The sequence below is a fragment of the Pelecanus crispus genome, chromosome 11 (assembly GCF_030463565.1).
Source record: "Pelecanus crispus isolate bPelCri1 chromosome 11, bPelCri1.pri, whole genome shotgun sequence".
In the NCBI taxonomy this organism is placed as follows: Eukaryota; Metazoa; Chordata; class Aves; order Pelecaniformes; family Pelecanidae; genus Pelecanus; species Pelecanus crispus.
Window position 1 is genome coordinate 1,362,244 of NC_134653.1, and position 21,032 is coordinate 1,383,275.

Sequence of the window (21,032 nt, forward strand, 5' to 3'; positions counted from 1 at the left end):
TAACAGGAGGTGGCCTGTAGCTACCAGTGACTAAAATCAGTGACTGAGAGAGGGCAGTGAAGGGAAGGCCATTTCTTTTTACTACTTCTGTTCCTCTGAAATTATGACTGTCACTTCTAAACCATTTACTTTTTCTGGTATCTCAATAATCTCCTTCCCCACCTCTCCAGTTCCAAGCCCATATCAACTATTTCCAAAGCCAGGTATTCTTACAGTACAGAAAGTCACATACAGTGCGAAAATGGTTGCTTATGCTTGCGACTGCTTTAAAAAAAAAAAAACTCTTGGTGAGGCATTTGGTGAGAGAGAGGAAAAATGTAGTCACTAAATCAGATATAAATAGGTAATTTCTAATGAGTAAGACACTAGTCAAATTATAAATACTAAACATTTATTATTTTTCTGAAAGGAAGGTTGCAAGATTCAACTTCAAACAATAAGGCAAGGTCTTTTGTTGCTGTTGGGATTTTGTTTGTTTCTTTTAAGGGGAAAGAAAGAAGAATGAGAAACTGGTGTAAAGATACTACCAGAAGCAGTGCAAATTTAGATTAATCTTCTTTCTTACCTTTACCATCCCAGTGCTGAACTGCCAAGCTAAGCCCTCCCCAGTTAAATAAAGCGTACTTTATCATCATCTGGTTTTTGTACATCACTGAACAAGAATCATGGCCCCCCCCTTCTTTCACCCCCCCTTTCTCCCCTACAAGAACATACTTAGTATAGTGACAGCCTTGTATCAACAGTAAAGCCTGGAGAAAGCTAACATGGTGTCACTTCATAAAAATTAAACCTGAACAGCATGAAAATTAACAACATTTAACCTTCATGATCAGCCGTGCACAGTGCAGAGATGTCCAATAATACAGCTCACCAGCACTGATTTTCCAGCTTCCTGTCACAAATACACTTTACACATCCACAAAAAGACGAAAGAGGAAAATCGTATAATCCAAGAACACTTTACTTTCAGTTTTAAACTAAGGAAGGCAAGCTTTTAAACAGGAATTACTGACACCTTATGGAAGTCCGTCATTATGTATCTGGGAATGGGAGACGAGCCTTGCCCCGTAACAACTGCTCACGAGGGGCAAAAAAGATTCATTAGAACTACCAAAAGCCAAGAGGACAGTCGACATCAGCAGCACCCGCCACCTTCTGTGCTGGCGCCGCTTACACAGATGCGCAGACTGAAGTTGGCACATGCGAAGTCCCATCATTTCTGTGATCTTGTCTCAAGCAGAAGGCAGTCGCTGTGGCTCCTGAGCCCATGGCTTCCCTCGAGCAAATACATTAGAATGTGATGTTTGCAAGACCTATTTGAAAAGAAAGGGGGGGCGGGGAGAAACAAGTGTTTATTCTTATACTACCTGTACTTCACTACCATTAGGACAGTTAGACACAGGAAGAAGGACACTTCGAGAAATTTTTTTTTTTTTTTTTTAAACTTAAATGGATTTGGTAGGAGGAAAGGAAATTAGGAAACAAGTTGATCTGTACTCTTTTAACCCTTTTTTTATTGTGATGCAGCAATTAATTTGAATAAGCCAATCTGAAGGAGTAGTGAAGTTATTCATGGCAGAAGGAACAACACAGAGGCTGCTGATGAACTAAAGGTCTGCCCATGAAATGAAAAAGAGAAAGCTGGGGAAAGTACCATTAATGAGGGCAGTAAATTCACATTGGATAAAGAAAAACTGCTTTAGATTAAAGCATATCCATGCATTAGACATTTGATTATCTCCTTTGAGATTTGTCTTTTTTGACTTTTAAGATATGCTCCATCATTTAATCTCAGTACCCAAAATTGTTCTAAGTACTTCTCTAATCACAGCAAAGAATAATGCCAGAGATCCCAGGAATACCGGCTACTATGAATAGGTGAACTTTTTGGCCTTAGCTCCTCTAGAAATAAGTTCTGTATTACAGTCATCGCTTTTTAGCCATAAGAAATCAAATGGAAAATGTGTGTTTCTGCAGGTCAAAACTGTTGAAGTTGTATGACTCAGGTCAGCAGACACCACAAGCTACCATCTCTGTTACAGCAACAGGGTACTGAAGATCTAGTTTTACCAGCTGTATCAGATGCTTTGCTACTCAGTCTGGCTGCACAACTTCAGCAGAGATTCCATCTATTCACCTTTGCTAAGGAACAGCAAATAGAATTTGTTCCTGAATACTGCTTCATCAGGAGCAAGGGAAGGGCAGAGAAGGAGAAGGGGAGGAAAAAAGATATAAAGTGGCAGCCAGAGAAGTTTTCTGGCAAGACTATAGTCCCTGAAATTGCAGACAGAAGTAGAGATAAACTCTGCCTGCAACAGAGTTGTCTTTCTAATTTGGACAAATAATGGCCGTAGACTTCCATCCTTCACCCAAACCACAATTCTTTTGATTTTATTATTTCTTAAGCAGCAGCAACATACATAACACTACATAAAGCACAAATCAAGTCTCCCTGTTTTGCACAAATAAAGTCTCTCTGTTTCAAAGAAATTCCAGTCTAGGAGAGACAGAATTTTAAGAACAAAAGAAACATTTAGAAGAGTTAACTTCAGAGGGAATTTTTTCCCCCAGGAGAAAGCAGCGTGGAAAACCTAAGTCTCAGATGGATGTAAACAGGGACAGTGCAGAAGAAGACCGGGCTAAGTAATACAAATTTATTTTTATGTTTATATTGTCAGGACACTGTGATTTCATACACTGTGTGCCCATATGGCACTTTACATGCATAGGATTTGTAAACCTTTCAATTAGCACCGATAGTATAAAGCAGGCAGTTATTTAAAGTAACCCATACGGCATCTTGCGGTGGAAAAATTCTAACTCCCCTGTACTGGACAGGCTTCCTGTCGGGCAATTCAGATGCCTACACAACCCCTCAAAAGGCTGTGGAGAAACAATCCGAGACACCACCTGGGAGGTGTTCACAGCCCCAACAGTGACAGAGAACCAGACCCCATTCCTGCTACGGGATACTTCTATCATACACCTGGTGTATATAGTCCCAGTCTTTCTACACAAGATTTCGACGTGAAGGGTCACCTCCTAGATGGTGGAGAACATTACCCAGATTACTGCTGTCCTTTGAAGCCCAGCAGATGCAGTAGTGCTGCATTAGTTGTTCAAACAATTCCTTTTCATCTAGGAATTCAAGTCCTTCTATTCTGCAGGAATAAAAGAGAAATTGTGATTCAAGCTGGAGTCTCAGCACAATTTTTAGTGAAAACTATGGCCAATAAGGCAGTTACCTTTCTAGTACGTTAGTACAGGTATTTGTCCGTAATGAAGATACCACCACTACTCCTAGCCTTTGTTGTCAAGGTATGAAACGTGACCCACAAGATGTTTTCAACTTCTCATCCCCAGAATTTCATGTTCCAGGACTAATCTGTGTAACTTCTCACAAATACCAGCATTCCTCTTCTAACCCCTTTTACTGCATGTATCTGGACTTGCTGGATTTAAGCAGACACAAGAGTACAGCCTAATGGAAGGAGATTTGTCTTTACCAAAGGACTACAGTGAACAGTTGAAGATAGCATTTTCTCCAGACAATCACAACAAGTCCATAATACGTCTCGGAAGAGTGATGGGTACACCAGTGCAGCTTCTAACAACTCTCCCACATGAGCTCACGATGAAGCACAAACCAAATGGTACATATAAGATCTGAGGATTTTTTTCCTAAAACAGTTCCTACCTAGGATTCTTAAAGCAAGATCTTTGAATGTCTTCCACCAAACAAATGGGAGAACTTCTCCCAAGCTGTGCTTGCTTTAAAAAGTTTAAGCTGGCACATTCCTCTCTCTCACTCTAGATTACTTGAATATCAGAGTGTTTATTTTCCACGCTAAATATTTGGAAGGACTGCTACTGAGGATCAAAAGAGGCTGAGGGGCAAAAGTTCCTACATACACTCACAGATGTGCAAGTGCTGCAGAAGAACACTTTTGTAAGATTTTTATAAATAGAAAGCATTATTTGGCTCATTAATACGGAAGGACAGTTTACATAACCTGTTTATTGGCATTTGGAACAAGTGGAAGGAGCTGAACAGATCCAAGGTAGTCAAAAATGCTGCAAAAAAAGTACAAGCTATGTCTCTCCTCAAGTGCCATATGGTGCAATCACACAGTCATCGTTCCTATTTAAACAACCTATGATTTTCAGTCTCACCTGTTCAGCTCCATGGTTTAAGAAATCCCCATATGTGAATACTTATTTTGACCAAGGTAACTTGTTCAGCTAATTCAAACTATAGTTAATGAATGACTCAGCAATTCACACTTCATACTATATACCTAAGAAGTTATTAATTAAGAAGAGTTTCCCCCTTTTTAGCTTTTCTTTAGTGCAAAAAATTTAGCAAAATCCATGCAGACTACTGACTGTCATAACAACCTTTAGTTATACCCTCTGTGTACTGAGCTCTGTCTACAGACCCAGCAGTCTAGCTCATGAAGATGGTATGAATGGAAGATGCATCCATCTGTTGAGAGAGAGTCACGGCACGCTGTTGGGCACACCTCTCCTCTGTCTTCCTCCTTGCCTGCATAGTACAATAGGTCATAGCACTACATTGCTGCCTGCCTTGGCTCATTACCTAAATATGCTGCCAAGGAAGAAGGAAGGGAAGATCAGAACTGGCTGTTTTCTACCCACTTGCAGTAAAAAAGCAAACAGATAAGTAATCTTACCTAGGCCTACAAGACTGGAGCAAACACCTGGATGTCATCTCCCTTGGGGACACGAAAAGTAGCTGCCTGTTCTGAGTGTGTTTTAGGACTCCACTCCACCCATCTAGTGCTGTGGAGACTGGATGTTCACAAGAAACATCTTAGATACTGTAAAAACTCAACACAGCTTTTCTGTAGCATCTTTTACCTGCAAATTTCCATCATGCGATGCTTTATATTGCACCCAAAAAAAATATCACCACTGCAAATCTACTCCGAGCAACAATAACCCTCTGGATCATTAATGTTGTTCCAGCCATTATCCTTAAGGCTCTGCAGAGCTTCAGACTTGGAGGCATTCTGTCTACCTAGCTAGCATCTGCATGCAGCCTCCTCTCTGCTGTACTAGGGGATCCCACGCTACGTATTGACGTGAACTACCTTGGAAATGGCAGCTGAAGATGACTTTTGGCCGCAAGCAAGCTATCAGTAATACCTTTTGACATCAGCCTGTGGCAAAAAGCTGTACACTTTCATCATATCAATGGCACGTGCAGTTTCCCAGCCATTTAACAGCAACCGTTCCCTCTGTAAAATAAACAAGCAGCACAGTTTTCAGAGGACTTGAGGAAAAATAGGAGAGCACAGTTTTTCCCCCTAAGGATTTTGTAGGCCATCTGCTTGACTGGTTCTTTGAAGAGCTCTTATACTCTTTTCTAAGCATCTGCTGCTAACCTCTGCGCAGAGAGGACAGTGAGATAGACAGAGCTGTGCTCTGAGCTACTACAGTTTTTGTACAACTACCGAAACAAAGTCATATTGAGCAACCATGGCATTGATAACAGGGAACCACCGTAAGACAGACAGGAAAGGGTTTCAGTAGGTAGCAGCTGCCAAACCCAGACCCGCTTTGGTCACTGCTCTGGGCCTTACAGTGCACACAGAGAGGCAGAACTTGCAGATGGATTAATTAAGTTTGGTATTAAACACACCCAGAGCTCTGCACCCCTTTACCTGAGAGTCCAAGGATCTGCAGACTTCCACTCCAGCCAGGTTACACTGTCGTCTCTGCAGGTTCTCAATCATGATCTGTCCAAACCGGTCGGTCATATTCACCTCAGGTAGAGAATGAGACAAAAGTGTTCCCCCTTCCGAAAAGAATGTAACCGCAGTGAAAAGCAGTAACTTGGTTAAACTCTTGAATTGTCTATGTCATAAAACGTACAGGGTAACATTAAAGTAAGTTTCACATATTCTTACGCCAGGTCTCATTTCCCACTGCCACAACCTCCTCAGCTACCTGACGCTTACAAGTTGAGTGCCAGTTCAATGGTGGCAATGCTACCGCCTTTGCAGACACAGGGACTCTGCACTGGGCACTGAAAACTGACTCTGCTTTAATTGTCAGCAGCGTGGTTCAGCTCTCTAGCAGTGATTTACAGCTTGGAAGATCCTGTTACTAATTCCCAGAGCCACCTAGTTCCCCCGAGGCAGCATTTTACTTCCATACAGAGAAGCTAAGTTCACGCTGATGTGATTTTTGCTCCACTTTGTCAAAGAACACAGAGAGGTAATTACGTAATGTTATACACTCATATCCAACATTCAGCATCTTTTCTTTTTCCTCTGTCTTATCTAAACCAATGTGCTATGGTTTTCTCCACATGTGGATTAAGCCTCAGTTCTTTTGGTTCGATATAGTCCAGCAATTGTCTTTCAGAACAGCTATATATTCTTTACAATGAGCTAACAGATCTACAAAATAAAACATGTTACTGAAGAAATTCAGCAGAAACTGCTGTCTATACAAAAGGATATGGCTCACTCTTATTTTACAAGCAGAACTCCCACTTTTGAGAGCAATTTTTACGACAATAATGCAGGTCTAAAAATGCCATTTTTGTTTTACCTGCTCATAATTTATAAACATCGCCACTGGGAAAGTGCTTGCTGCCCACTTTAAAAGATTTGCAGATTGCTGTGGTGTCATGTAAACCAGTACACACTCCGCTACCAGAAGCGTTGGCAAACTTTAAAACAAAAAAAACACAAGATAACTATTTCTAGCAAAAGAACAAGAAAAATCCATAGATAATTATTAGCAAGCAAGTAACTTCATGTCCCCAAAAATTCTTAAAAGAGCTACCCTTTTTATGAACTAGACATTTAAGACTGAATGAAATCACTTCATCAAGTTGACTAGAACCGGGTTTTCTGGCCGTCGACAGGGGACTCCCATGGTTACAATACAGAGGTATGCGGAAACAATCTCCCCTAAGTCAGCCACACTATGAACGCAGAAGAACATGTATTCTGTAAGCCTTCACTGAACTGCGATAGCATGAACTGAAGTGCATACTAAAATTCATTTTGCAGAAGAACTGTACCCTATATACACAATCTGGACTCTTCTAGAGATCAGTACAATTAGGAATAAAATAGAAATTGAAAAAAGTTTTCTCTTTAAAAAAAGTTCTAAGAAGAATTTGAATTAGACAAATTTGTTCAATATCTGTAAAACAAGCTTCACATATTATTATCTAACAAAAATGCAATCTACAGTTTGCACATTGCCTCTTCCCCCTCCATCCACAAAAAAACAGAAATAGATATCTACATGAGTAACTTTCCTTAGAAGTATGGAGTTTTCTTTTAATTGCTAGAATGAACAGGAAAAAGAAAAGTCACTAGAAGCAGGAAAAATTCCACAAGGAGCAGCAATGTAGGCAAGCAAAGCAAGATTTCAGAAGATGGGAGTGTAAAGATTTAAATGGCAATTTGATGCATTCTGCTTACCCATATGCTCTCTCCCACCCAGCCAGATAGCCGCTATTTATATATCTTATATTTGAAAGGTATGTCCATCATCCACTCTAAAAACTTAAATCCTGCCCCCTCCAGAAGCCTGACGCTTGAACAATAAAATCCCAGATATTAGCTTCTGGAGTTAAGTTCTCAAAGAACTCCATGGCAATCACTTTACCAAAAGATCTAGGGAACAACAAGCGGTTTAAGTGGAGGCAATAGAAAATAATTACAAAGATAAAACTCTGAAATGATTTAACATTGACAGAATTATTCTTCCATTTTACCAGCTAAGCTCCCAGATATCTTGACTCACACAGCCCTTACAACAGGGGTGGAAGATGTTCACTGATCTAGGTACTGCCCATCAGTCGGCATTAAAGCTAAATGCAACTGAACCAACTCTTAAAAAAGCAATTTATGACATTTTGGTACACCTTTAGTTTAGAGATTCCCCTTGAATAACTTATGATTCTATTAACTAAATTTCAACCAAATTCAAGCAAGGGGTAACTCTTTTAGATATCTCTAAAAGAGTTAAATTCATGAAGTAGAGAAAGAAACTTGTACGAGCTCTGACGCAGAAAACGGCTGCTGCAGAAACTCATCCCATCCAGGGCAAGGGATGGGGGGAAGTGAGAAGGAATCACAGCTGCCTGCCCTGCAACAAGAGGTTTAACTTGTGCAAAAGGATCATATACCCCAAAGAGAACCGACCACCAGAAGCACATTCACAGAAAGCCAGACTGCATTCCCCTCAGTGTTTTGAGAACAAGCAGCAAATAGTTCTGTAACATTTGATCTGCTCAGGAAGGATGAAAACGCAGTTTGCAGAATAGACGACGCAAGGAACAACCTTGCTTCAGACTTGGAACTACCGAGCAGTCACGGCAATGCCAGCCCGCTCGGCTCAGTGAGGCTGCAGAGGTGTCTGAACAATTCCTTCTGCTCAAAGGGCTCAGAAGGTAACCATGGAAATAGCACAATGAGCACTGGATGCAGATGCTGTATGCCCAAGCCCGACTTGACTCTCACCAGTACTATTCCACAAGCCCTCATCAAAAAAATAATCTAAAAAAAAAAAAAAAAAAAAAAATCTTACTGTATATCCAGGTTATGTTTCTTTAGCTTTTCCTCCAGATCTGATGAGAAACGGAGATCTGCTCCTACTATGGAATATCGACTGGAGTCTAGGCTGTGAGAATCTGCAAGTTTAAAATTTTGAGAGACTAATGGTTACAAATAAAAGGGATGCCGAAACTATAAATTAAAAAAAATACACAAGAACATATGAATTTGAAGTCAAAGTTTGATCTGTTATACCTAACAATTAACAGCAAACTCTTCTTTTTAAAACATTAGTTTCCCTTATACCTGGTGGTTGTGGTTTACAGATGGTGATATATAAGCATCAGACTCTGCAACAAGCCTACTCTCTCACTCTGCAGCCACTCTAATGCAGATAGGTTATCCCATCCGTTACCATGGTTTCAAGGAATGCAGAGAGAAGAAAAATGTGAAGATTAAAGGCAGGGTTTTTTGGTTTTTAGATGACCCAACGTATGTACATAAGGAACTACATAAAAAAAAAATGTACATCAATTTCTGAAAAACTAAGTTCAGAGTAACGATGTTCCAAATATTAACAATAGATGTAGCTATATAAATTAACAATACATATAGCTATATAATATATATGACTATCAGACACAGATTTGGGGCCCAAAACCCGCTATTGTTTAGCCTTGCCGTATGATCTAGCGATGTCATTTAAGTGTAGAGTCAAATTAGAAAAGGTATTCTGAGAAAGAAGTATTCACCCTGGGATACAACAGGCAGCAAGCTCCTGTAAATGCTTTCCAACACGAAGGAGGAACTAATACTGAAGTCAAAAAAGACACCTTGCCATACTAGCAAAACTGTAAGGAAGCCAGCAACTCTTGCTATCAATAATTCTGACAACCAGTTGCAATCAATTCAACTAGATGAACCCAGTCTCCACAGAAAGCATTTTACAAGTACAGTATCAAACCCACTTAAAGACGTAAAGTCCTGCGGGAATAAATCAGATTGCTCTTTCACGCTTTTGCTTTACTAGAGTGAAGTCACGAGGACAGAATAGCACATAATTTTCCCCTCTTACCATATGAGGGTGACAGAGCAAGCAGTAAAATAAGTAAGCTAAACAGTGAAAAAAAACAGAGTGAGAGTTTGAAGTGGTCTTGTAAAGGCCAGTCAATCTCCGCCTGCCGCAGCAAGCTCAGGCACAGCTCCGTTTGGGATCCTGCTGCAGACAGACACAGCTCCTGAGTGGTAATACGGGAACAGATGTCAAGAGCTAGGTGAAGAGAGGAAGAGAAGCCAAGTGGCTGAAGAGACAGGATGAAAGGCGTTTTCCATTTCCGGGGGGGGGCGAGGCAATTTATTAAATTAAGCGGTGCTTCAAACATTCTGGAAGATGTACCTCCATTTAGTTTTCAAGTGACCAACTGTTTGAAAATGGCACTAGCAAGTGACAATAGCTGTCTTTCCAGCAACATTTCTGAACAGATACAGAAACCAGAACAGTTCACGCAGAGAGTTACAGGGAAAAAAAGAAAAAGAAGGGAAAAAAAAAAAAAAAGTTGTGTGGCAAATGATTCAACATTTTGAGTCAAGGCGTTTTTCCATGTGCATGTTCTACTACTTCCCACACCCTTCTATTTAAGTTATTATATCAAGGCCATGATAATGGCATCAAAAAAAGCCCCACACACACAAAAAACCCCACCACACACAGGAAAGTATTTGTATAGTGATTGGTTTGCTGTCCAGAGACACAGCACAGTAAGCGTCACTCATCACAATTAGTATGAAATTAACGCAATCTTCTTGTCCACCTTCATTGACTTGGACATTCTGGTATGTTAATTATAATCAGAAATAAACTAGAAAATTTTTTAAGTGATCCGGTATGGGAAGTAGTACGAACACTTCACCAGAGGTGAGAATAAAGGCTCACACCATGTTGATTCAAGCATTTCTATCACTGAAGAGCAGGAAACAGCAAAACCTCTCAAACCTTATGTTAGAAAACCATCCTTCACAATGGTTCAAATTTCAGCAATCAAAATTACTACCATTTTAATAAGCTTGTGTACGCATGAGCAAACCCCACAATTTCTATTATGTCTTGACGTGGTGGGAGAGGGGATGGCCAAAGGGAGCAACCTGGGCGATCCTCAGTGCAGCCCAGCACAGCTGGTTTTGGAGACACAGGTTGGACAAGTGAGAATAAACAGCCATATAGCCATAGAATAAACAGCCATATAGCCGCAGCCTGGTTATTGCAAGTTACCTACTGGGAAAAAACCCAAACACCACACTAGAACAGGTTTCTTTATGGGTGATTTGGCTCAGTGGAAATATTCTTTAAACCTTAAAGCCAAGTATACTTAATGCCTTAATACAGGACTGCTTGCAGCAGAAACTTTGAAAAGGCCAAGAAAGCCGATGAGGAATGGATTATCTTCCTCTCTTCAAAAGCCTTTTCCAAATGCAATCACTTCACTCCCATTTCCAGTATCCAGGCTGCCTGGTTCTCCTTCTTTGGTCCATTCAAACAGATTCGACTTGTTCCTCCACACATTTTCCTGCCTACTTCCCTCGAGTCTCCATTGATGGTTGCTGGCAAACACAAGCACAGACAGTACCGAGGCAGAGCTGCACGCACATTATACATGAGCTGATACACTTAGATAGCAGGCACTCACTCACTGCAAGGCAGCGGCAGCTATGACAGCTGGAATTGCCATTGTTCCCAGCCTGGAGGCTAAAAGTCGAAGTACAGCCATAAACACCCCAGAAAATAACATAATGCTAGTTTACGGGCTGGCACTGATTCCTGCTTTATTGCAGAGTTTAATGCCCTGAGTATAAAAGTTTGCAAATACGCTGCCACCCTGACTGAGCAGCGTTGGTGCAAATGTATTTTACAGTACCTGCCTATCTAGAGAGCAGCTGACAAAGAAAAAGCAAGTTTCAGCTTGGTAGCACAGTTACACGGTCTCCACTGATTTCTTCTTATGAACAAGAAGTTTCCTTTAGCCGAATCAATTCTTTTGGTGTTAAAAAAAACCCTACTTTTTTTCCTTACTGTAATCTCACTCTTCTGAAGGTGTCCGTCACAGTGACCTCCCCACAGACGAGCACCCTGCACGCTCCACCAGATCTCTGCTGCTGCCTTCCCTCCTGGCCGGGCTGGAGAACACCACCTACACAGCACTAACACGCAAGTCAGGGGCAGTCTTCAAATAAATAGGGCCACCTTGTTGTCACTCAGGCCAGCTGTCCTAATGCTGGCATAGCCAGCAACATTTGGTGGCTTAATCCATCGAAAATCCCATATTCCAAGCACTAATCCCCACCCAGAGGCCAGTATTTCATGGGGTTTTTTTAGCAAAGTTGTTTGGTCATGATGTTCTTTTCTAGAGCACCGAGCTACTGTACAGTTTTCTTTGTAATGCTCACACTCAGCTTTATTTAGTTATGTACAAAGTTTCTCTTGTACTTGTCTGAAATGAAGGTTTGAGAAATACCAGATTCAGATTTCGTTTGAGAAATACAAGGGAGGAGAGAGGGAAGGAGAGAAAGAAAATGACCCCCATCACTCCAGCCCACCCCATCCACCCAACGCAGACTCTCTCAGCCTAGATGCACGCTTCTGTTAGGCATGTATAATGCAACAGAGAACGTTCTGCTCTGAACTACCACTTGTATGTATATTTTCCACGGCTTTTGGCACAGAAGTAACAATATAAGCGGTCCGAATTTAGAGATCATTACAGTAACTGAATGGTATCTGGAGTTGCTTATACTTGCCTTTTGACCTCACTGCAACAATTTTTTTCTTCACAGAAACACGCTACCAGCAAGTAACTGCTCTGTTTTATGGTGGCCCTCAGGGACTCACCCACTACCTTAATCCATCTGCTGAAGCGGCATTACAGAATCACAGGCGCACGAAGCGCAGTGTTTCCTCTGCTACAAGAACAAGAGTTTTCTCTTCTTACTCTCTTTGCAGATTAGTGAAACAATTTCCTGGAGGTTTTCCAAGAGACAGCATGCAGGATACTATTGACTCAAACTGATTTCATCAGGATTTCCATCCTAAGGTATCTCTGGCAGCTTTACAAACAACCAGCCCATACAACCTATTCCACAGGCTCACAGCCATGACACAGTATTGGTTTCACTCAGGTTGTTTATACCTACAACATCAGAACAGGGTACATGTCAAAACACAAAGAAATGTCGTTTGTCTTGCAAGCGCAGGATACTCCCCAACACAAAGCATGCAAGTCACCAAAACAGCAACAACCCTGATGCCTGCATTGGGTCACAAGCAAGTCTGGAAACGCAGGGAAAAGGACGTTAAAACAACCAACTCCCAAAGCTGGACTAGACAGGGGCAGAAAGCGTATGAGTGGCACTGAAAGGCAATAGTTCACTGAAGTGTAATTTGCACTTGCAAGGTAGTAAAGGTGGAGTACTAACTTCCCAACACTAGCAGCTGCATCACAAACCAGACAGCACCACCGAACTTCAAAAACAATTTAACCTGATCTTGCCACAGCAATGTCAAATTACCTCACAAATTCACTGCTTTCCCCTGGAGATCTAACATTCCCTAGGAAACAGCAAAGCTGTTCAATGACAAGTGTCACCTTGCTGCATTCAAGGGCAGAGGCCACAGATATCTATACTTGAATTGCAAGCCATGCTGTCGTTGCTTTGTTTAAAGGGCAAGGAGAAAGAAGTGTTGCCCTGAAGCCAATAAAGGTGTCTATCAGCACTAGCTCTGTGAAATGAAAACATTTTGTGCGAGGAGAAAAGCAGTAAGAGAACAAGAGTCATGTCAATCAATATTACAACAACTCAAAGATCAAATTCCAAAGCATCTAAACAAATTATTCCTGGCATAGATGAGACAGCAGTGTGGAACTGATTGCAGGGGTGGGGACGGGACACAGGATGGGACAACCTCCCTCCCCCAGATTCTAAAATCCTGGTCCATATCCCCACCATGAAAACCACAAAAATGAGTAACATTTCCCTACCTGGAAACGCTGCTTCATGACGCCCCACTACAATCCCTACGTCAGGTGGCATGCCCAGAACATTTCATTAGTCTAACAGCTGTACCAGGTCAGACCAAAGGTCCCCCTAGTATGGTATCCTGCCTCTCACAGATGCCAACAGCAGCTACCTAGGGAAAAGACAAAGAGAGGGCAAATACGTACGACTAATACTGGCATCTATGTCGCTTTCTATCTTTTTTCTAAGAATCCTTAAATTTCGTTTGGATTTCTGGACCATTACTGAGCCAATGCTTTCATATATCTATTTATTACAATACGCAGATCTTGCATGCAGGCAGCAGGAATCAGCCAGCAGCCTATCATTTACATGTGAGGCACAAACTACTTTTTCCACCCATGTGCATCACTTCATATTAATCTGCATTGAATTTATCACCAAGCCACTCATTTCACAAGATTCTTCTACAGTTCTTTACCACTCTGAAGAATCTGGATTTGCCAACAAGCTGCCACCTACTAGTCACTCTATTTTCCCAATCATTTCTTAGTGTTGAACAACAACATATCCCTGAGCACAGCTCTCCATCTCCCTCCATAATGAAAATTAACAACATATGCCTACCCTCCATCCCCAGCTCTTTATCCATATGAGAACCATTCCTTCCCCCCACAACAACCATGCAATTTATTTGGCAAACTTTGATAAGGGACACTATCGAAACACATTTTTTAAATTCAAGCACTATATTAATTGGATGTCCTTTTCCAATGTATCTGCTGACTCTTACAGAGAATTCCAAAAGGTTTGCGAGGCATAACTTACCTTTACAAAAGCCATGCTGACTCTTTCTCAACACACTATATTATTCCTGTGTTCCACTAAGTCTGTCTGCTAGAGTTTCTACTAATTTGTCCAGTAGAGACATCAGTCCTACTGGCTTGTAGTTCCCTGGATTTCTCCTGGAGCCCATTTGAGTCACAGCCGCCACCTTCCAGTTCTCCGGTACTAAGACAATTTTAAAATGAGAGGGTATATACCAGTTAGTAGCTCAGCGAACTTGTTGTCGAGTTCCTTTAGCTCTGTAAGAAATCGCTATTCATCTGACTGCTTGATTTGTCTACTTAGTCCACAGCCTCTTCTGGTGGCACTTGCACATGAAGCAGTGCCATTAATATGTCCTTAAATGAAAGTTCCCGCATGGATTTCACTCAAACTGACCTGTGGTTATCGAGTGCCAGTTCAAACTGGGATTCCACAACAGACTTCCACCATCTCCAAATATTTGGACATTATACTACACCCCAAAGACCTCAGTGTAGTAGAGCCTACATCAGCCAGGTTACAGTAAAACGGCTACTCTAAAGTATTTAAAACCCAGCACTGAGAGAGAATGAGAAACAGCTTTAGAGAAATAAGCCACTCCAATACATTCAAACAGTGATACATTAATTGCTGTTGACTGCTGTGACTTGCTAATTAGTAGCTTTTGATTACAGTACATTGCTGCAACTTGTTCTGCTGTACTAGATGTATCTACAGCTGTTCAGTAACACAAATACTACCAAACCCTTCTGATCGACCTTGTATTAATGCCTTTTTAACAGTGCTTATGCAGCATATCTCATTGTATCCAAGAGATACGTTGTAGGAAGGTCTCCTAGCTGAAACACAGTGGTATATGGAGCCCTTTTTCTGAGATGGGGGGCACTGGGCTTTCACCTGAACATACAATGGAGAATTCTGCCATTCAAATGGCATCTAAAAGGTGGTAAGTTAATACCGTCTAGCACTCAGCAATAAAAGGTGTGTAATATGCATAAATATGCACAGCCAAGTCAGTGTGTGGCAGTACTCTGATCCAAGTTAAAGCGCTACAAGAGCTTTGGGGTGAAGCACTTACACCTTGCCACTGGCAGCACGAGCACAGCTCCTCCCTCTTTGGAGGGCCCTTTCAAGCCCTCCAGATCCTTAGCTAGAATTGTGCTTCTTAAAAGCACCTATAAATGTAATCACATCAAGGAACACAAACCACTGCTAGCTCTGTTTTAGGGTCACATCTGCTAACACAAGTTAGTTGGTATCGTAGATGCAGATAATTGCTGTTCCTCCTAAAGGGTCCAAAGCAGCTACTATAGTGCAGGATCTGCTATTCGGGCACTGAAAGCATGACTCAACGGAACCCAGCTTTTTTTTTCCACAAGTACAGAGGTTTTCAAATTACAATCCTGACACAAACATAATGAGGCTGTAAGCCAACAGAGTGCAACCACACGACACCACCTGAATCTAATATCCTCTTAATACTAAAACGTAACAAATGGCACTCCTGAGAATGCACTTCGCAGGCTGCGCTTCTTTTGTGAAGACTTCGCTAAATGTAAAGACTTGTGCTCTTAACGAGACAGAAAGAAGATAGAGGAAAACACTCAATAGATATTTTAATCCGGTATACATGACTATCAGTAGCATTTTTCCTTTTCTGTGATAGAAAAGAAAACATAACTTAAGCTACATATGAGAGAAAAAGAAAAAAACCCAACAACTTTCTGGCAGAATAAAACCACTTCAAGAGAAGACGTTTCCAACATGACACAGAACAAATGGGCAGGAGTCTGTAAGAGAAGAAAAAAGCCTCTTTTCCCTCCCAATTCTCTGTTCAAACAGCATTTCAAACATTAAAAGCCTGCCCACATAGCAGAACAAAATGATCAGAAAAGTTTTAAAAGTGCTGCAGTACATTGCTGACTTATTTTTAAGATGACTCACCTATTAGAAGAGAGTCCCCTGAATGGGATTCCATAATTGGTTTTGACAGGGGAGGTTTTGATCTGTGGGAAGAAGGAAGAAGCATCTCTGAGCAGTTAAGCTTGTTTAACAGTGTGCTTACAATTTTTTTTTTTTTAACATATATATATATATATATATATATATATGAGAAGAGAGTGTGTGTGTTAAAAACAGACAAGAGAATACCTCTGCCCTCTACTGGAAACAAAAACGTTTGCAAGTTAGACTTAGGAATAAGCTGCAGTTGAGTTTCCTACCAAATGACACTTCAGTTTTGAGGTAATCTTTCAAGAGAAATCCAGACACTCTCTTCAAGTACCCTCCATAAGCCTTGATGTATTCATTCAACCAGAATATTCACGTATAGTACCAGCTATCCTACCTCTCTAACTGAACATGCAAGTCTGGGAATTTACTGCTGTCTTCAATAGTAAGAGAAGACGACTTAATCACCTCTAATCATCGTGAGGCTTCCCCTGCCCATTATATTTCACATAATTACGAATAAATCTGCTTGCCTCCCTAAAGCTTCCACATATCAACTTCTCCAATTTGGAGTAGTGGCTGCACAGTCACATGTATGACTTGCCTGCATAATGAAACCTTTATTCTCAATCCTAGAGCATGAAGAGTTTCTCAGAAGAGAGATGAAATAATTGCAGCTTGCAATTCATGACATTTTGCTGAGTTACATTCAGTTTCACATAGCTAAACATAAGCATTATACTTACTTGATATTATGTATTTTTCTTGCAACTATCATTGGAAAATCCACTTCAAAATATTTTCTAGGGAGAAGATTTTCATCCTGAGAATTGGAGTAAGACTCTAGAATTAGGGACATTCAAGTTTCACATGGACATGATGAGAAGATACAACCTTAAGTCCTAAACAGTTTTGTTTTAGTTTACACTGGCATCTGTAACAGCAGTGTAACTTAATGTCCCACAGCTTAAAAAAACCCAACCAAACAAAACAACAAAAACAGTTCAGAGACATTAGAATGTCCTCTAAGCATTAAGGAAATTATTTAATATTTTATGTAATGCAGCAATCCTAGACACTAGGTCACTGAAACATATATTCCAACAATGTATTATCAGAATTTAGAAGAGCACAGCAACAGGAAACTATTAAAACGTTTACCATGCATCTTCAGTATATTCTTCCAAGAAAGGAATCGGGAACATTTTGCACAGGTTTACACAGAAAGTGACCACATTCCACAATTTGTCCTCAAACCGACAGCCAGACTACAAGCGCATCAGTATTCCTCTACTGCAAAAGAGGGGAAAACCTCTTCACTTCATTTGACATTGTCAGATGTCAAACATGTGACACCCTGACAGATAAGCTGTACCAAGTCTCTCTCTATGCAGCAATCCTTTTGTGATGGATATGTACTGCTAGTTCTAGCTTGTCAACCTCATGAATTTCTGAACAGCAGATTAAATCAGTAGTCAGAACACTGAAGCGCTCGGTTAACTGTGTCCCACCTTCTGTACATTAATTATACCACACCTGCTCTTTACAAGGAGAAAGGATTGGATTTACAGGCCCCACTTTAGCTTTTAAAATCACTATTACAGGAAAGTTAATAAAACTGCATATTGACACAGTTTTCATAGGAATGCAGGTAAGAAAAAAGCTTCACATCTCAGAAAAAAAATCATTATTTTAGTGGTGGATCGGCAGTGCTAGGTTAATGGTCGGACTCCATGACCTTAAAGGCCTTTTGCGACCTAAACGATTCTATCGTTCTATGAATTGTGACCAAGCAAAATGCAACTGGCCTCCTTGGGCTTTCTTCCAGAAACCAAATTTACAAATGTAAATGCTAATGAGAAGACAAGATGACTTAGAGGTGTAGTCACTCAGAATGATACTATCATATAATATCCGAATAATCTGTATTTTTGTGAATGACATGCATGCATACAAACAGACATATATAGTTAAACTCACATTTATATAAATAATTCAGAAACATGTAAATAGAGCCTGTACAATCCTGTACTTTGGTACCTTATTCCTGTTTTAATATAGGATAAAAAAGTGAAGTCTTAAGGCTTAAAGAGGACAGCAAAATGTGGAGTTCAAGCTCTGTTCCTGAAAGTCCACTAGAGGTCAGCTTCTGCCAGACACTTTTCGGTAAAAGCCAGTGAAAACAGCAGTCCCTCCTGCACACTGAGGTACCTAAACTAATTCTAACCAAGGTGAGAACGGAGGCAGCCAGGGCAGTCAGCCTCGCTGCACACCTCCACGCTGTACTACCGAATGCAGTACCGATAAGCCCTCACAGAAGAGTGCTTCAAATGTCCAGACAAATCTTTGTCTTCAGCCAAGTTCGTTACTCTCGGCTATCATTACCTTTAATCTCCAGAACAGGGTATCCATGCCGGCACCAAGATTAACAATTTGACAGTTGCATTCTGTCTTCTTTAGAAAAGCTTTAAGCAGATAACTGACTCCATGAACACGAGCATAATAGCCTGTTAACAAAAAAAAGTTTGGTTTTAATTATTATTTTCATATAATACTTGATGTTTAACAATCAATAAGATTTTTACGTAGTCTATTTAAAAAATGGTGTTTCTTAGGAATAATAATGCACTCTTTTTAAGGTACCTAAGGGTTTTTGGGGTTTGGTTTTTTTTAATTACTAACAAAATCTGAGGCACTGATAAAACAGGATTCCTTGGGTAAATAAAAGTTTTATTCAAGTTTCACCTCAAAATGAGCAGAATAATTCTAGCTGGTATGCAGACTTTTGCAGAGACCAGAGCTGACATAGCCCACTGTCCTGGGTCAAATCAACATTTTTGACCGCTTTGTAGAGATTTCCATATGCCGAGACACACAGGGACATTCCATTCAGAATACGGAAAGCAAAGGACAAGAGATTTGATTTAAAGAATAATATTTAAAAGATCAGATACAGTAGGGAATTATTACTGTGAAGAAAACTTGTCTCATTCTTTTAAGTATTTCCTACACTCCCTAATACCCAGTATATGGAGGTTTTGTCAGGTGCTCTTCAAGACCAGTTAAAAACACATTTGCACTGTCTTCATTCAAGTTCACATGCCAACTTGCCTCTATTGATTTCAGGTGCTTTTCTCTCTTTGGCTTGTCTCACAAAATATTGGATGTAAGGGTCCTTCCAGTAGCCAACACTTACAGCAAACCTGTCCAGTAGAGGGGAAAAAAAAAAAAAAGAATTATGAAATAAGGCCACCAAGATTTACTTGATAAGATACACAGGCTGCAAATGTCACTCTCTGACCTGGGTGTGTACATGCAGGCAAAGTTTAAAAACCCTGTTGAATGTGTGGAACTCTTTCAGTGAAGAAGTTATAGAAAGTCTAGTAAAAAATGTTGGCTCTTGCCATATTAAACAAGCATCTTTTTTTATGGCCTCTGCACTACTTGACGAACTTCTGCAAGGGAAGACCCTAATCCCAAATATTTCCTCCTTTCAGGACCCAGCAAACAGAGGAATTGTCTGTCTAAAGCTCCTCAGACTGCACACAAAGCATGCCTCGCTTCTATACACCATTATGCTATGAGCTGTTTGCACTTATTCCACAGCTTCGACACATCAACACAGACAACAGTGCTATTCTACTCTAACAGAACTTACTAGTTTTACAACTGATTTGAAAAGGTAAACTCTCAAAAACAAACTCAACCACCCAACAATTTGCAACGGTAACAAAGGACAGAACAAAAAGCCAGCAATAACAGAAGTTAAATTCACGCCCATACGCAACAGGGCAATAAAAGGCATCACCCTCCCAGCACTCATCCTCCAGAAGTGATGAAGTGAAGAATTCTGAAAAATATCAAGACGTTTTTTCCTGAGATATCGAACATCACTGAAATTTCCAATCCCCGCTATTAGACAGCATAATTCCAGCTATCCCTGTATGCTGTTTTATAAACAAACTCCAAGTTGAAAATTGGGCAGGTGTTTAATAACAGGACCGGGAAAGTTCATGGCAAAGCTGAGGGCTAAAGCTGTCGGTCCGAGGGAAAAGCACCCTCCGAGCGGGGAAAACACCCGCCCTTCCCAAGGGGAACTCTGGCCAGGGTTCCAAGTGTATTTTCCCACATACAGCTGAGCTTGCTACACAGCTCTGCGTGCGCTTCCCCGGCCAGCCGGCCCTGGCAGCCGCTCGGGCCCCGGCTCACGCCCTCGGCCTCGGTGCAAAGGCACCGGCACCGCCGGGCACGGCGGCACCGGGAAAAGAAGGGGCTCGTCCCTCTCTCCCCCAGCCCGGCTTCCCGGGGGCCAGACCGTGCCTCGCCGCCGCCTCCCCGCCCGCTCTTCCCGCCCTCGGCCCCGCCAGCGGGGGGTGGGGTCCCGCTGTGGGGGGACGCGGGAGGGCCCCGGTGTGGGGGCACGCCGGGGGGGGGGGGGGGGGGGGGGGCCGGCCCACCCCGCCGCTCCCCCTCCAGGCGCCGCTACCGTTTGCAGACGGACGCGTCCTCGCACGTGCCCCGGACCGCCTCGTCCGCCTCGTCCAGGCCGGCGGCGGGTCGCGGGTCGCGGGCAGCGGCCGCCATGGAGGGCGTGAGGGCCGGGCCCGGGGAGCGCCTCGGCCTCCCGCCGCTGCCGCCACCGCCCCTGCGGCCCGCCCTCCTCCGCCCCTCATTGGGCGGCCTCGGCAGGGCGGCCCCACG

The 21,032-nt window shown here is 41.8% G+C and overlaps 1 protein-coding gene across 2 annotated transcripts; it reads right to left on the bottom strand.

Annotated features, from left to right (window-relative positions):
• Positions 1 to 701: 701 nt before the first annotated feature.
• Positions 702 to 20,915, bottom strand: LCMT1 (leucine carboxyl methyltransferase 1). 2 transcript variants are annotated; one of them, XM_075718699.1, is made up of 11 exons: positions 20,818 to 20,915; positions 19,443 to 19,534; positions 18,717 to 18,838; positions 17,078 to 17,154; positions 16,326 to 16,387; positions 8,581 to 8,683; positions 6,583 to 6,703; positions 5,688 to 5,789; positions 5,170 to 5,261; positions 3,064 to 3,161; positions 702 to 1,313 (listed from the first exon to the last, which is right to left on the bottom strand). In XM_075718699.1, the coding sequence occupies exons 1-11, from the start codon at positions 20,913 to 20,915 to the stop codon at positions 1,291 to 1,293; spliced, it is 990 nt and encodes a 329-aa protein (XP_075574814.1). In that variant the 3' UTR covers positions 702 to 1,290. The 2 variants fall into 2 exon arrangements, with proteins under 2 accessions (XP_075574814.1, XP_075574813.1); XM_075718698.1 differs by having other exon boundaries at positions 3,040 to 3,161.
• Between the last annotated feature and the right edge of the window lie 117 nt (positions 20,916 to 21,032).